The 14,565-nt window shown below is 33.5% G+C and overlaps 1 protein-coding gene across 3 annotated transcripts in view; it reads left to right on the top strand.

Moving 5' to 3' along the window:
- Positions 1–14,565, top strand: part of LOC134714916 (uncharacterized) — a 60,464-nt gene that overhangs the window by 31,458 nt on the left and 14,441 nt on the right. For 2 of the 3 annotated variants that reach the window (XM_063576623.1, XM_063576622.1), the window contains one exon: positions 7,353–10,823. The exons of the other annotated variant lie outside the window; for it this stretch is intronic. In XM_063576623.1, the coding sequence (XP_063432693.1) occupies positions 7,429–9,336 (1,908 nt within the window). In that variant the 5' untranslated portion in view covers positions 7,353–7,428 and the 3' untranslated portion in view covers positions 9,337–10,823. Of the gene's footprint in view, positions 1–7,352; positions 10,824–14,565 lie in introns of those variants that run through there. 3 annotated transcript variants of the gene reach the window in all.

Raw genomic sequence — 14,565 nt, 5'->3', positions numbered from 1 at the left:
AAAGGGAGAGGTTAAGCGCTGTAAAACCCACCATTTTCTACATTTGAAAATGCCTGTACCAAGTCAGGAATATGACAGTTCTTGTCCATCCGTTTTTTATGTGTTTTGTCATTTGATTTTGCCATGTGATTATGGACTTTCCGATTATATTTTCCTCTGCGTTCAGTGTTTTTGTGATTTTACATTTTCAGTAACTACTATTAGTCCTTTATTAGTTCATATATCATTGTCATTTTGCTTCGTTTCTGACATCGGACTCGGACTTCTTTTAAACCGAGTTTTACTGTGCGTATCACTGTGTATTTGTTTTTTCTATATTGGATAGAAGTATAGGGGAGGGTTGAGATCTCACTAAACCCCGCTGCATTTTTGCGCCTGTCCCAAGGCAGGATCCTCTGGTCTTTTTTTTTTGTAGTTCATTTGTATGTTTTTGAGTTTAGTATAACGTCAATTTTCACTAGACCAGTATACATTTTTGTCTCGGGACCAGCTGCAGCCCGCCTTCGGGTACATGATTTTTTCCCCTGTATTGAAGACGCTTATGTGGCCTTCGACTGTTTTCTGCTATTTGGTCCTCTTATTGTCTCTTTGACACGTTCCTCATTTCCATTCTCATTGTTATTTACTGCAGCTGTTAATTGCCCGTTGATGTTATTTTGTTTACATGGCTGTTTTATTTCTATTTTTTTTATTGTGGCTGTCCGTTTCCCCGTGTCTTGTTACAGTGTAATCTGTGTTATCCGACACACTGGGGGTCAGAAAAAAATGTCGGATAAAGCAGGATGTCGGAATACTAAGGATTTTCTTATCCCAGGAGTAGAATACCGTGGCCGTATTTGGCACAACTTTTTGGAATTTTGGGTCCTCAATGTTCTTTAATTTCGTACTTGTTTGACTTTTTAACTGTTTTGGTCTTAGCGTCACTGATGAGTCTTATGTAGACGAAACGCGCGTCTGGCGTATTAAATGATAATCCTGGTACCTATGATAACTAATTAAAGCAGGATGTTGGAATACTCAGTTGTCGGATTAGGCACTGTATTTTGTTTACATGCCTGTTTTATTTGTAATTTTTATTGTAGCTTTCCGCAACCAGTTTCATGTTATTTTGTCTACATGTCTGTTTTGTAGCTGGATTAAATTTCCTAACAGATAAAAAGAACATCAGGTCTAACCACTGAACGATCAACTTGATTAAATGAACTACAATCCTGTGAGCATTTTACCTACAATTTCAGAAGTATTTGAAATGGCTATGTCTGACCCTTTAATTTAATCCTTTGAAAATATTTCTGATGTTTTTACGTGTATTTAGAAAAGGTCATGGATGTCAGGCATCTCACTTGAGACTCCTTGAAGACTGGTTAATTAACCAGCTTTAGATATGTACATGACATAAATACTTATGGATCTTTAGAAAGCTTTTAACTATTTCACACATGCAAATTTTTTCAGTGAATGACATGCCTATGACATTTTTTGTCAGTAAAATTACTTTAAAAAGCAAGAGTAGTATACTGCTGTTCAAAAATCATAAATCGATTAAGAAAAAACAAATCCGGGGAACAAACTTAAACCAAGAGAATTTCCGAAACACATCAACTAAAGTAGAAAAACAACAGAACAATAGAAACACTGAACTGCGCCAAAGTACAATGTACATAGAAACATACCATTTGATAACTGCCATATTTCTGACTTGGTAAGGGACATTTTGAGACAAATGGTTGGTGTAACCTGGTTTTATGGCTAGCCTATATTCTCGCTTATCTGTCAATGTTAAAAAAAATATATAACTAAAATGACAACACTACGTGACAGGAATACAAACCAATCCAAGAAAACTCAGCACATAGAAATGCATAAACAAATAATATTATAGTTCAACATAACATTCAAACCCCAGAATAACAGCATAACAACGAAATCTTTCATTAACGACATCAGAGGACATGACAAACAGCAACTTATTTTTAAAAATTATCTTACAGATCGTAGGCAACAAAACGGGGACTGAAATCTAGAAAGCTTGACCAAAGGTTCATTCATAGGACCTTTATTATTTAATATTTTCTGTAAATGACATATTTTATTTTATTGAACATGGGGTACTATATAATTGTGCTGTCGATATTACTCTCTATGCCGATGGTGAATTTGAAAATGTACTATGTATACATAGCAAATGAAGTAATGTTAGAATTGATTGGTATAGAATCATTACATGCAGGCAACTCCTGATAATTTCTAAGTCATTGCAGTTGGAAATAAAACATTTGCAAAGGAGCCCGACTTAAATATACAGTCAACTAAAATATCATTTGATCAAAAATGTTAGTATCTGTAGGGACTGATATTGGTTATCAACTTAATTTTAATCACCCCATCAACAATATTTGTCGAAAAAAAGTAAAATCACAAAAAAAGAAATCTCCCGTTGTTCTTTTTGGCTTTACAACTATTTTGATATGAGCGTCACTGATGAGTCTTATGTAGAGAAAATGCGCGTTTGGCGTATTAAATTATAATCCTGGTACCTTTAATAACTATTAAGATTAAGAGGTCGATCTATCAAACACCAAGGTTATTATATTTTATAACCTAACCTGGTAAACATATTTAAAAGAAAATTTCTCTTTTAAGAAATATATTAAGTATTTGATAACAGTTTTAAGTATTTACTACGTATAAATTATACATCTCGAGGACTTCAAACGCAAGATAAAGATGAATTATACAAAAAATAAATTAAGGTGGTATGGGAGTCTAAAATAAAAATGATAGAATTTGTTCATACTTTGTCAAAATGTAGTATCTATTGATACATGATCAAAACTATTATAAAAATGATAGGTCACCGTGCATTTTCTCAAGCTACAGGTTGTGACAAAATGACAAATTTTGTATGGATTATACAGGAAAAAACACCATTTTGTGAATAAAAACTAAACAAAATGATAGAATTGTAAAATAAATTAGGAAAAGATTGCTTTCAGACAATGCTTTGAGAATATAAAAAAAAAAGATAGGGTCACCGTACGTTTTTTCCGGCTAAAAGACAAAATAGGAAAATTTCATGTAGAGTCCTTCAGAAAATGCACTGTAATTGAGTTACCTCCCCTTAAAATGCCAATTTGAAAAATATTCAAAAACAACCAAAATTAATCTACATTTGTAAAAATATTAATATTTCTAAGTTATATTCTTATAAATTGGTTCTTTTAAATGAAAATTTACATTAAATTCTGCATTCCTGCATCAAATTTTGCTAACTTATTAGAAAATATGGACCTTAGATTCTCTGTTTTTTACAATCCAAGATGGCGAAAGACACCCATACCACCTTAAAGCTGTATTAATAGTATTTGCTGTGTAAAGTAATTGCATTGCATCAACTAAGATATTAATTTGATTCATTGTAGTAAGACATGGATGTCATAAATATGCCATATTTATTTACACATAGTAAATGCATAAAAGAACGATTGAAATTTATGTGTTTGCTCAATAATTATCAGTAAAAAATTAAAAAAATAATCTTTGTTTAAATGTTTTAAAGAACATTTTTGCCACGTCTTAGACTGTGGTTTGCCATTACGTCGTATAATGTATTAAGTACCGAACGTGATCTATTCCCGATTGTGACTGTTTTTCTGAGTATTAATTCGCATAGCTATAAGACGTGTCACGGTATTTGTTATCCAACATTCATGTATATAGTTTTGATGTTATATTTGTTATACTGATCGGATATTGTCAAATATCTATTCGTTTGCAGTTGTTATTTTTGATTTTGTTGTTCTATTCTTGTGTGAGGGTGAAGATAATTAATCACCCAGTTCATTTATAAGATTTTAGTTTGGGGCAACTAAACTTACACGATGTATTTGGTTTACAATTTGATATACAACACAATTAATTTTCTAATAAATAACACAATTACGAGGGTATCACCAGCCCAGTAGTCAGCACTTCGGTGTTGACATGAATATCAATTATATGGTCACATTATAGATTTTCTGTTTATAAAACTTTGAATTTTTCGAAAAACTAAGGATTTTCTTACCCCAGGAGTAGATTACCTTAGCCGTATTTGGCACAACTTTTTGGAATTTTGGGTCAACAATGCTCTTCAACTTTGTATTTGTTTGGCTTTTTAACTATTTTGATCTGAGCGTCACTGATGAGTCTTAAGTAGACGAAACGCGCGTCTGGCGTATAAAATTATAATCCTGGTACTTTTGATAACTATATATTATGTATTGTAATTTTCATTGTTATTAAATACATGTTGTATCAATATTACAACCCTTATCTTGAACTATATCCTATTTTTTCGAAATTTTTAGTAATTTACCTGTGACGTCACTTATGTGCGTCAATCTATTCAGCTGACATACATTCCGTGGTTCGGCTGTGCTGTTGTTTTTTTTGTGCTCATCTAGATTGTTTTACGTATTTGTTTTTATTCTGTAGTTAGTCACCACTTCGGTGTTGACACGTATATCAGTTATATGGTCATTTTTATAAATTAACTGTTTGCAAAAGTATGAATTATTTTAAATACTGAGGATTTTCTTATCCAAGGAAGATAACCTTAGCCGTCAGTGGCCTAACTATTCTTGGAATTTTGGGTCATCAATGCTCTTCATCTTTGTGTGGCTTTCTTTAGAATTTTGACCTAAGCGTCACTGAGGAATCTTATGTAGACGAAACTCGCGTCTGACGAATTAAATTATAAGCTTCATAGCTTTAATAACAATTAGCATGTCGTACTTTTCTTTTGTATTGTTTATATGTGTGTTTCTCTGTCCTGTATGTTCTATAATTTATTAAGTCTCTCATTGCTCAGTTCTTGTTATTTTTATGTCATCCTAAAAGGAGTTTGGGTGACGTATCGTTATTGTACGTTTCTTTTTTTCTTATTATTTTTCCACTTTTTTGTTCAGATCTTTTCTCGGAATTGTATGAACGTATCTCCATGGAACTATGCAATAATGTTAACCAGTATGTGCAAATGTGCAAATAAGGGTTGGCATATTCAAGATGGCTTCCGTTGTCATGGAAACAGCAAAAATTCGAAAATAATTAAAGTGTTCCAAACTTTATGAAAATTGACAGAAATGTTAACTGGCATGTGCAAAGTTGCTCTGTGACTTTGGAATTTTGGAAATAGCAGCCGTTACAATTGAAACATAACAAATTTCAAAAAGCTCCAAACTTCATGAAACTTTATATTAATGTTATCTGACAAGTGCAGATAACAGTTTTGACTCTTGAATTTCCAAAATGATCGTCGTTGCTATGGAAACAGTAAAATGTATAAAATTTCAAAAATCGCCCAATTTTTCTAATTTTTTAAAGAACATAAGCCATACATGTAAGCATTCAATGTTTAAATTTTTCGAAATGACTGCCTCAGTGGCAATAGGGGATGGGTGACATCCGCTATTGTTTGCAATGGCAAATCTAGTTATTATTTTTCTTCTTCCGCCACTTTAAAAATGAACCTGTCCGCAATGTTTCTCCAAAATTTGCTTGTCAGATTTACTTAGGGTTTCATAGAATGTTAGACTAATATGTCTACGGGAGTCATCAATATTTCGTTTGTGCATTGATGTCTCTTAAGGGGTATTTTTGAGGCATAAAAAAGGGAAACCCTATGGGATTTTATTTTTTAAAATTTTCAAATGAAGATAACTTAAAAATTGTAAGTGATAGACACACGCAGTCTTCAGAAATTATCACAGGACAATAAAACAAATTCTATGAAATATAGGACGAGTCCCTGAGTGATAATCCCCAACGCCTTCCATTTGAGAATGTGCTATTATCTTGAAACGGTCGAGAACCCCACCTCTAAACCATATATATTTTTGTATGGGACAATAAAACAAATCAAATGAAATAAAAGGGAAGTCCCTGGGGGTCACCCCAACCCCTTCAATTTGAGGATGTGCTATTATCTTGTAAACGGTTGAGATCCCCACCCCTTAACCATATATATTCTTGTATGGGACAATACAACAAATCAAATGAAATAAAAGGGAAGTCCCTGAGGAGTCACCCGATACCTGTTGTCATCCCACCCCTCATGCATGATGAATTTTTAAATGGTTGAGATCCCATCCCTAAACCATATATTTATTCTTGTATGGGACAATAAAACAAATCAAATGAAATATAGGGGAAATCCCTGGGGATCACCCCCACACCCTCATGTTTGCTAAATTGTAAACGGTCAAGACCCCCACCCCTAAACCATGTATATTCTTGAATGGGACAATAAAACAAATCAAATGAAATATATGTGAAGTCCATGGGGGTCACCCTACTCCCTCATGTTTGATAAATTGTAAACGGTCAAGATCCCCACCCCTAAACATATATATTCTTGTATGGGACAATTAAACAAATTAAACGAATATGGGACCATAGGAACGGCAAATTATGGGAGCTTTGTTTGGGAGACTTCGTAACAGCATCCTATTACAAATACTTCTTCTTTATAATGTAGTCCTGTCATGAAATATTGTTATTTAAGTGGTGCATTTAACATTGCCATAAAAGCGAGAGGGATGGCAAGCCACAAAACCAGGTTCAACCCACCATTTTTTCTTCAAATGTCCTGTACAAAGTCAGGAAAAAGTCAGGTCCTCTTATATTTGTTGTGTTTCCCTCAGTTTTTGTTTGTAACCCGGATTTGCTTTTTCTCAATCGATTTATGAATTTCGAACAGCGTTATTCTTCTGTTGCCTTTATTTTAATGGTCAAGTTCAGACGCTTAATTGACTGGTTGACTGTTATGAATTTACGAGTTTATGTCAACAATCCCGTCCTCTTTTTTGTCATACAGTGTATTACGTACCAACAACTGCTTATTAGCAATGTCATTCATCTTAATTATCTTGAATAGCACGAGTATGAGCAATTAATTGAGTAGGAATTTATTATCCCTGGTTGATATTTGGGATGTTTCGTGTTCGTATTTGGAAGATTTTTCTGTGTATTATTGCCATTTTTTCCCCATTTAGTCTTCAGATTTTTCTGTCATCGACTTGCGACCCTTTATGCCACAAATATTTTTTTCTTATGTTTGCCTTTGTTGTAATGTTAAACATTATTGTATCAGTCATTTAATGCAGCAATAACACATGTCTACTTCTTAATTTAGTTGGAACGGTAAAGAAGACAATCGTGTGAAACTTATTTACATTTTACTGAAATCATCACGTTGCATTCTTGTATTAATTATACTTTCCATAAAATCTTTTCAAGTTTAACACGTGAAAAAAATCCAGCAAAACCCAATCCAAAAAGGTATATCTTTCATATTTTCATTTCTATTTCAGAGAATAACATGTTCTTGTGTTGAATAACAGAAGAGCATCTTTAGCCAGGGTTTTTATTGGTTTCTGCGTATACACCATGAGGGCTTTGACGATAAATTATTGCACGCGAAAAAAGCAAGTGCTTCTTTTGCTTTGTTGCTTAGTTATTTTATACGGATTCAAGTTGCATGTAGAAGACGATGTTCAGTTTAATTTCATTAATATAAATACAAACGAGAAATGTGAAATTCCAAAAGTAAATCCTTTCGATGAATCGATATTGCCGTTCTTTTGGAAACCAAATCCTATTGTTTGTGCCGAAAACACTGAATTGGTTTATATCGATGACGATGAGATGATACATATAAACAAAAATCGAACAAAAGGAAAACATATTGAATGTTATTATCAAAGTGTTATTCGAAAACAACAAAGCGATGACGAAGTTTTGTTTGGTACTTCAGTATGGTTCAATGAGTCACAGAGTGCTATGATGGAATCTGATTTTGCAAAGGTAGTATGTGTCTTTGAAGGAAAAAATATCTATGAACGATTACATTACCATATAAAGAAAAAACAAAAATATTTTAAGTCGGATAATGATAGCTTTAGTGTTCTGATATTTGGAGTAGACAGTATGTCAAGACTTGCTGCTATTCGTGAACTTCCAAAAACACTAACATATCTTGAAAAAACACTTGGCGCTTATGTTTTTAATGGTTATACAAAAGTAGGCGGTAATTCATATCCTAACCTTATGGCATTTTTAACAGGAAATTATAGTGTACCATTCAACAGGAAAAAGTTTTTTGACAATCAACCATTTGTTTGGAAGAAATTTTCAGAAAGAGGCGCAGCAACGATGTATTCTGAGGATTATCCTAGACTTTCAACGTTTAATTATGTAACTCGTGGATTTAATGAACCTCCAGGAGAACATTACCTCCGGCCATTTTATCTTGCAATAAATTCCGAGCGAAAATACCAGGCAAAAATCACTAAGATATTTATGACTTTAGAAAATAATGATATTGCTCTAGGAGGTACATCCGCTCTTTGTTATGGCGATAGTCCGAAGCATGTCCTTCAAATAGATTATTTTAAACGTTTTTTGAATAAGTACAAGAACAACAGGAAGTTTGCGATGTCCTGGTTGAACGAGATAGGACACGATTTTACGAACTTTCTGAAGTTAGGAGATGCTGATTTTTATAATTTTCTTGTCTTTTTGAAAGAAGGTGGCCACTTGAAAAGGTCTGTTTTGTTTTTTATGAGTGACCATGGGACAATGATTGATAAGATAAGGAATACACCGATTGGTCGTATAGAAGCAAAACTTCCTTTCTTTTCTATAGTTCTGCCTACAATTTTGAAGACAAAATATCCTCATATAGATCACAATTTGCAAAATAATATCAATCGTCTGACGTCACCATTAGATCTCCATAAAACCTTAATTGATATAGCGACCAATAGTTACAACCCTCAACAAAAGGGTAAAGAAGCAATTAAATATTCTGGAATTAGTCTATTTAATGAAATTCCAAAAGACAGGACTTGTACCGATGCACTTATTCCCGAATCAAGCTGTGCATGCTATTCATCGGAAGCTATTCCTACAAATAATGCCGTTATTAAAAATATTACTATGTTCGTCGTAGGAACCATTAACACTTATTTAAAATATCATCGATCAAAGTGTGCTTTTATTATCTTGAAAAAGATTCATGATGCCAAATTAGTTCATTCTAATCTGAAACACTTAGAACCAGGGAAGAAGAAAGTTCTTTGGCAATATTTGTACAAACCCACGTTAGACAAGAAGAAACGTTATTTTATTATATTTGAAGTGATGCCAAGCGAGGGAATATTTGAAGTCACTACAGAGATCACTCAAACAAACAACTTTATTATCTTAGATAAAATAATCCGAGCAAATAGATACGGGAATCAGTCTGCTTGTATTGATGATAGGGATTTAAAACCATATTGCTATTGTAAATAAACAACGCAGAGGTACAGTCGTAACGTTTATACACAAAAATAACAGAGCGTCTGAAACGAAATTACAAGCATAATCAAGCACAAAACAAAAGCATGACTTGAAATTTAAGTTAGAACTCCAAAAGATTGAGAGAGAGAGAGAGAAAAATAACCAGACAACGTTGCTTGAGATTTGAGTTAGAACTCTAAAAAGACTGAAGAGAGAAATAAGGATCATACTTTGTCATTTGAGATCATAATTAGAACTCCAATTGACTGAAGAAGAAAAACGAAAAACCGACACCGTCACCTGAGATCAAAGTAAGAAACTTCAAAAGACTAAAAAAGAAAAATAACAACCAGACACCGTCAGATTAGATAAGAGTTGGAATTCTAAAAGACTAATGCAGAAAATTACAAGTAGACATCGTCACTATTAAACTCGAAAAGAATATGGGGAAAAACCATACACCGACGATCAAAAGATCTTTACAATGATAACAATATCATTGCAATAAAAAATAACGCCGGTAGGTTCTAATAGAAGGGTCGACTGAGATTAAGGGAAAGGACTTGTTGAAATGCCAAGTTATTTAGAAGAAAATTTAATTAAAAGAGTAAGGTACGGACCTCCAAAGTCAAAAATATTATGACAAATAAAGGCAACAGTAGTATACCGTTGTTCGAAATTCATAAATCGATTGAGAAAAAAACAAACGAATCCATGTAACATACTAAATCTGAGAGAACACATTAAATATAAGAGGAGACCTACGACACAGAGGAAACCCAACACTTAAGTCTAACACACACAGAAACGAACAAAAATCTAACAATTGCCATTTTCCTGGACATTTTAAGAAAAAAATGGTGTGTTGAACCTGGTTTTGTGGCTAGCAAGACCTCCCGCTTTTATTGGAGTGTTAAATATAACATCAAAATGACAACATTACATGACAAGACTACAATACAAATAAATAAACAGGACTGCAATACAAAAAACGTTTTCACACAAAACGCAAAGGTACTAGGGAATAGAACAATTTGTTAAACCTTATTCCTAGTTTCCAAAACCAGTTAATTGTTTTGTTGTCTATTAATTTCAATCATTTTTTCGTTTTTCTGTATTATAAGAACACAAATGTACTGTAAAAGAGGGGCGAAAGATACAAGAGTTTCATTCAAACTCATAAAACAAAAATAAACTGACAACGTTCCTGGATACTCAGAAAGTGTTTCATAGTGATACTTTACTGGAGCTTGGATTTGGAAGTATAAGTATAACAGGCATTACCTGAAGACCAAAACAAAAAATACGTATTTAGAATTGAGAATGGAAATGGGGAATATGTCAAAGAGACAATAACCCGACCAAAGAGCAGATAACAGCCGCAGTCCACCAATGGGTCTTCAACACAGCGAGAACATCCCGCACTCGAAGGCGGGCTTCAGCTGGTCCATAAAAAACAAGTGTACTAGTGAAAATGGACGTCATACTAAACTCCAAAACATATTTAATTAAATGAAAACAAAATTCAAAAAATACAAGACTAACAAAGGCCAGATGCGACTGGCTTAGGACAGGCGCAAAAATGCAGCGGGGTTTTGTAAAATCTCAACCCTCTATTTGAAGTTAAGAATATAGTAATAATAGTAATAATAATGTATATCATAAAATTTGTTTTTAAGATCCAGGTAAACAGTTTTCGTGGTTTTTTTAATTCATACCAATACATGTATGTATATTTTCTTAACTATCAATTCCAAGTTTTCCATACACTGATTTGACCGCAATGGACACCTATAGTTTATATGAATTTTGTAATAAAGATATATAATAGTGAACTATGATATTGATAAGATTAATTCAATTTTGAGATTCTGTTCCATGTGCTAAACTGTGTTTACAGTTTTGAAAAATGGTACTTATTCAATGAAAAATAGTTTTATATTTATAAAGATAAGATATTTTAGTAAATTATCAATTAAATATTTACTGCTGTTACCTTTATTTCTATCATATACATATAACATCAAAGAGAAATATTCCGGGACATGATTAGATCGCAAATTTCACATTTGTTTTTCTCTTTTTTGTCCTCTAATTTTAAAAAGAGTCCGAACCGTTCATTTTATTTTATTTCTAAAAAAAAATATTAAAAATATTTCAAATATGATAAAATGTTTAAATACGAAATAAGAAAACCTATCAATTGGTTTTTGAAAAGACGTTAATAACATTCCAAATTCACAACTTTCAAAACGTTCGAAACTTGCAAGGCATTGGTCTTGTCTTGCAAGATCCAAGCGAATTTGCAAACTATTTATAGTATGTAACTGTTTTTTATGGTACTGGTACAATTACGTAATAGCAATTTGTTGTGAACTTGAAATCAAATATTTTCTATTAAATGACGTAGCAACTGACAATTACCTGGTAAAAAGCGTTGAAATTCGATGACGAACATTCTAACATGCAAACTTTTGACATAAGAGAATGTTAATCCCTTTCTTCGCGATTAAGTACGAGCGTCAGCGTTTGAGAAAGAGAGTATCATATTACAAACTTAGAATATCGTATCGGTTGGCGTCAACCTCGGCAATATCCTTCATCATAAATTAGTTCAATCGAAAATACCTCCTTATTTCAAAGACCAGTCTGTACCAATAATTTCTTATACCTATACCAAACCTATTGCAACTAAAATTTTCAATTACAAACGCGTTTTGCAGGATCTCGATATTGACGACTTCAAGTCTAAACCTCCTGATTGCACTTGTGCTAGTTCCCAATTCACATATAATCCTGCTGGCCACGTTATTACCGGTGACCTTAACATTGTTAATAACACTTCTCTACGAAACGTATTATCGAAAGGTCCGAAATATCGTGAGCCTAAATCCATCAATTGGAAACAGAACTTTAAAATTTTGATGGATTCAGTCGAGGATTATGCCAGGCAATGGGCTTAGCGCGAGAAGGAAGACGTAGACACTCTATCCGAATGGATTAAGGCAGTGAGGTCGTTAATACAAATCAGAATTAAGAAACTGAATGGGTCCATCAATGCCCATGCTACGTCAATCTTCAAAGATCCAAATGTTGCTAAACACCTATCTGACCTCCATGATGAATATGTTGTTGTCCCTGCAGACAAAGCCCAAAATAACATCGTTTTTATCTGTAAAAGGCATTACATTAATTGCTTGATAAACAAATTAGGTATAGACAATTCACTTGGAAACCCAACATATACCCTCACGACACTTACCAAAGAGGAAATCCTGGATAATCATAGGTCTGTTCTTTGTTCCTTTGGTATTTCAACCAAAGATGAAGAACTGGATCTTCCATCACTGTATTGGATACCTAAACTACATAACTGTCCTTACAAACAACGGTATATTGCTGGGTCTTCCAAGTGCTCCACGAAACCCCTTTCTAAATTATTAACATCCATTTTATCAGCAATCAAAGACGGGCTTCAAAGTTATTGTGAAACTGCCTATTCTAGAGGTGGCGTGAATCAGATGTGGATACTTAAAAAATCCAAAGATCTTTTAGAGTACATACAATCTAACTATCTTTCATCTTGTAACAGTATTAAAACATTAGACTTTTCTACTCTTTACACAAGTATTCCACATTCCAAACTAAAACACAAATTAAAAGAGTTGGTATTACTTTGCTTCATAAAAAAGAATGGCCAACGTAGATACAAGTATCTTGTCTTAGGGAGGGATAAATCATACTTTGTAAAGAATCATTCTGATTCAAACAAAAAATTCTCTGAAACCGATATTATCAAGATGCTTGATTTCTTGATTGACAACATATTTGTTACGTTCGGAGGACGTGTTTTTCAACAGACTGTCGGCATCCCAATGGGAACAAACTGTGCCCCTCTACTTGCTGACTTGTTTCTTTATTATTATGAGGCTGACTTCATGCAGGAACTTTTTAGGAAGAAAGATAAGAAGTTAGCAATATCCTTTAACTCTACTTTCCGCTATATAGATGACGTTCTTTCACTAAACAATTCAAAATTTGGTGACTATGTGGATCGAATTGGAGATAAAGGATACTACAGATACAGTTAAGTCGGCTTCATATCTTGACTTACATCTAGAAATTGACAATGAGGGTCGGTTGAAGACAAAAGTTTACGACAAAAGAGATGATTTCAGCTTTCCAATTGTGAACTTTCCTTTTCTAAGTAGCAACATTCCAGCAGCACCTGCATACGGGGTATATATCTCCCAATTGATACGATATTTCCGTGCTTGCATTTCCTATCATGACTTGATAGAGGGTTACTGCTCACAAAGAAGCTATTAAACCAAGAGTTCCAAATGGTGAAGTTGAAATCATCCCTTCGTAAATTTTACGGACGCCATCACGAGTAGGTTGACCGTTATGGAATAACCGTTTCACAAATGATATCGGATATGTTCCTTACGTCGTAACTACAATCCCCTTCCCTTTCATGAATTTGACCTACCGAATTAGACTATTTACCGGATTTGTAATCACATAAGCAACACGACGGGTGCCGCATGTGGAACAGGATCTGCTTACCCTTCCGGAGCACCTGAGATCACCCCTAGTTTTTGGTGGGGTTCGTGTTGTTTATTCTTTAGTTTTCTATGTTGTGTCAAGTGTACTATTGTTTTTCTGTTTGTCTTTTTCTTTTTTAGCCATGGCGTTGTCAGTTTGTTTTAGATTTACGAGTTTGACTGTCCCTTTGGTATCTTTCGTCCCTCTTTTATGTAACTATAGTGGGAGATATTATGGAGATAATTGTGCAAATCGTGATACAAGCATGAAATTTGGTATAGAGGTTGACTAAACGATAATTAAAAAAAATCAGCTGCTGGCCATCAAAAATTTTCATTTTTTCAAGATGGCCACCGCTCATTTTAAAAATGGTGTCATATCCAATTCGCTACATTTCGTAAATCCTTTGAAAGCTGTGCTATAGGTATAATCCAAAGTCAATTTTGATAAAATGAAAATTATAGTTCCTAAAGTACGATAAAACAATACATAAATGACGAAAAAGTGACTTCCGGTTCAAAAATGGCGGCAATTACGTTGAAAATGGCTAAATTTCATAAATACTTTAAACACTGTGTTTTAGGTATAATCCAAAGTAAGATTTGATAAAAAGAAAATAACAGTTCCTAAAGTACGATGAAACAATACATAAAACACGAAAAAGTTACTTCCGGTTCCAAAATAGTGGCAAAA

This window comes from Mytilus trossulus, chromosome 4, assembly GCF_036588685.1.
Source record: "Mytilus trossulus isolate FHL-02 chromosome 4, PNRI_Mtr1.1.1.hap1, whole genome shotgun sequence".
Classification (NCBI taxonomy): Eukaryota; Metazoa; Mollusca; class Bivalvia; order Mytilida; family Mytilidae; genus Mytilus; species Mytilus trossulus.
This window is presented reverse-complemented; position numbering and strand designations above follow the sequence as displayed.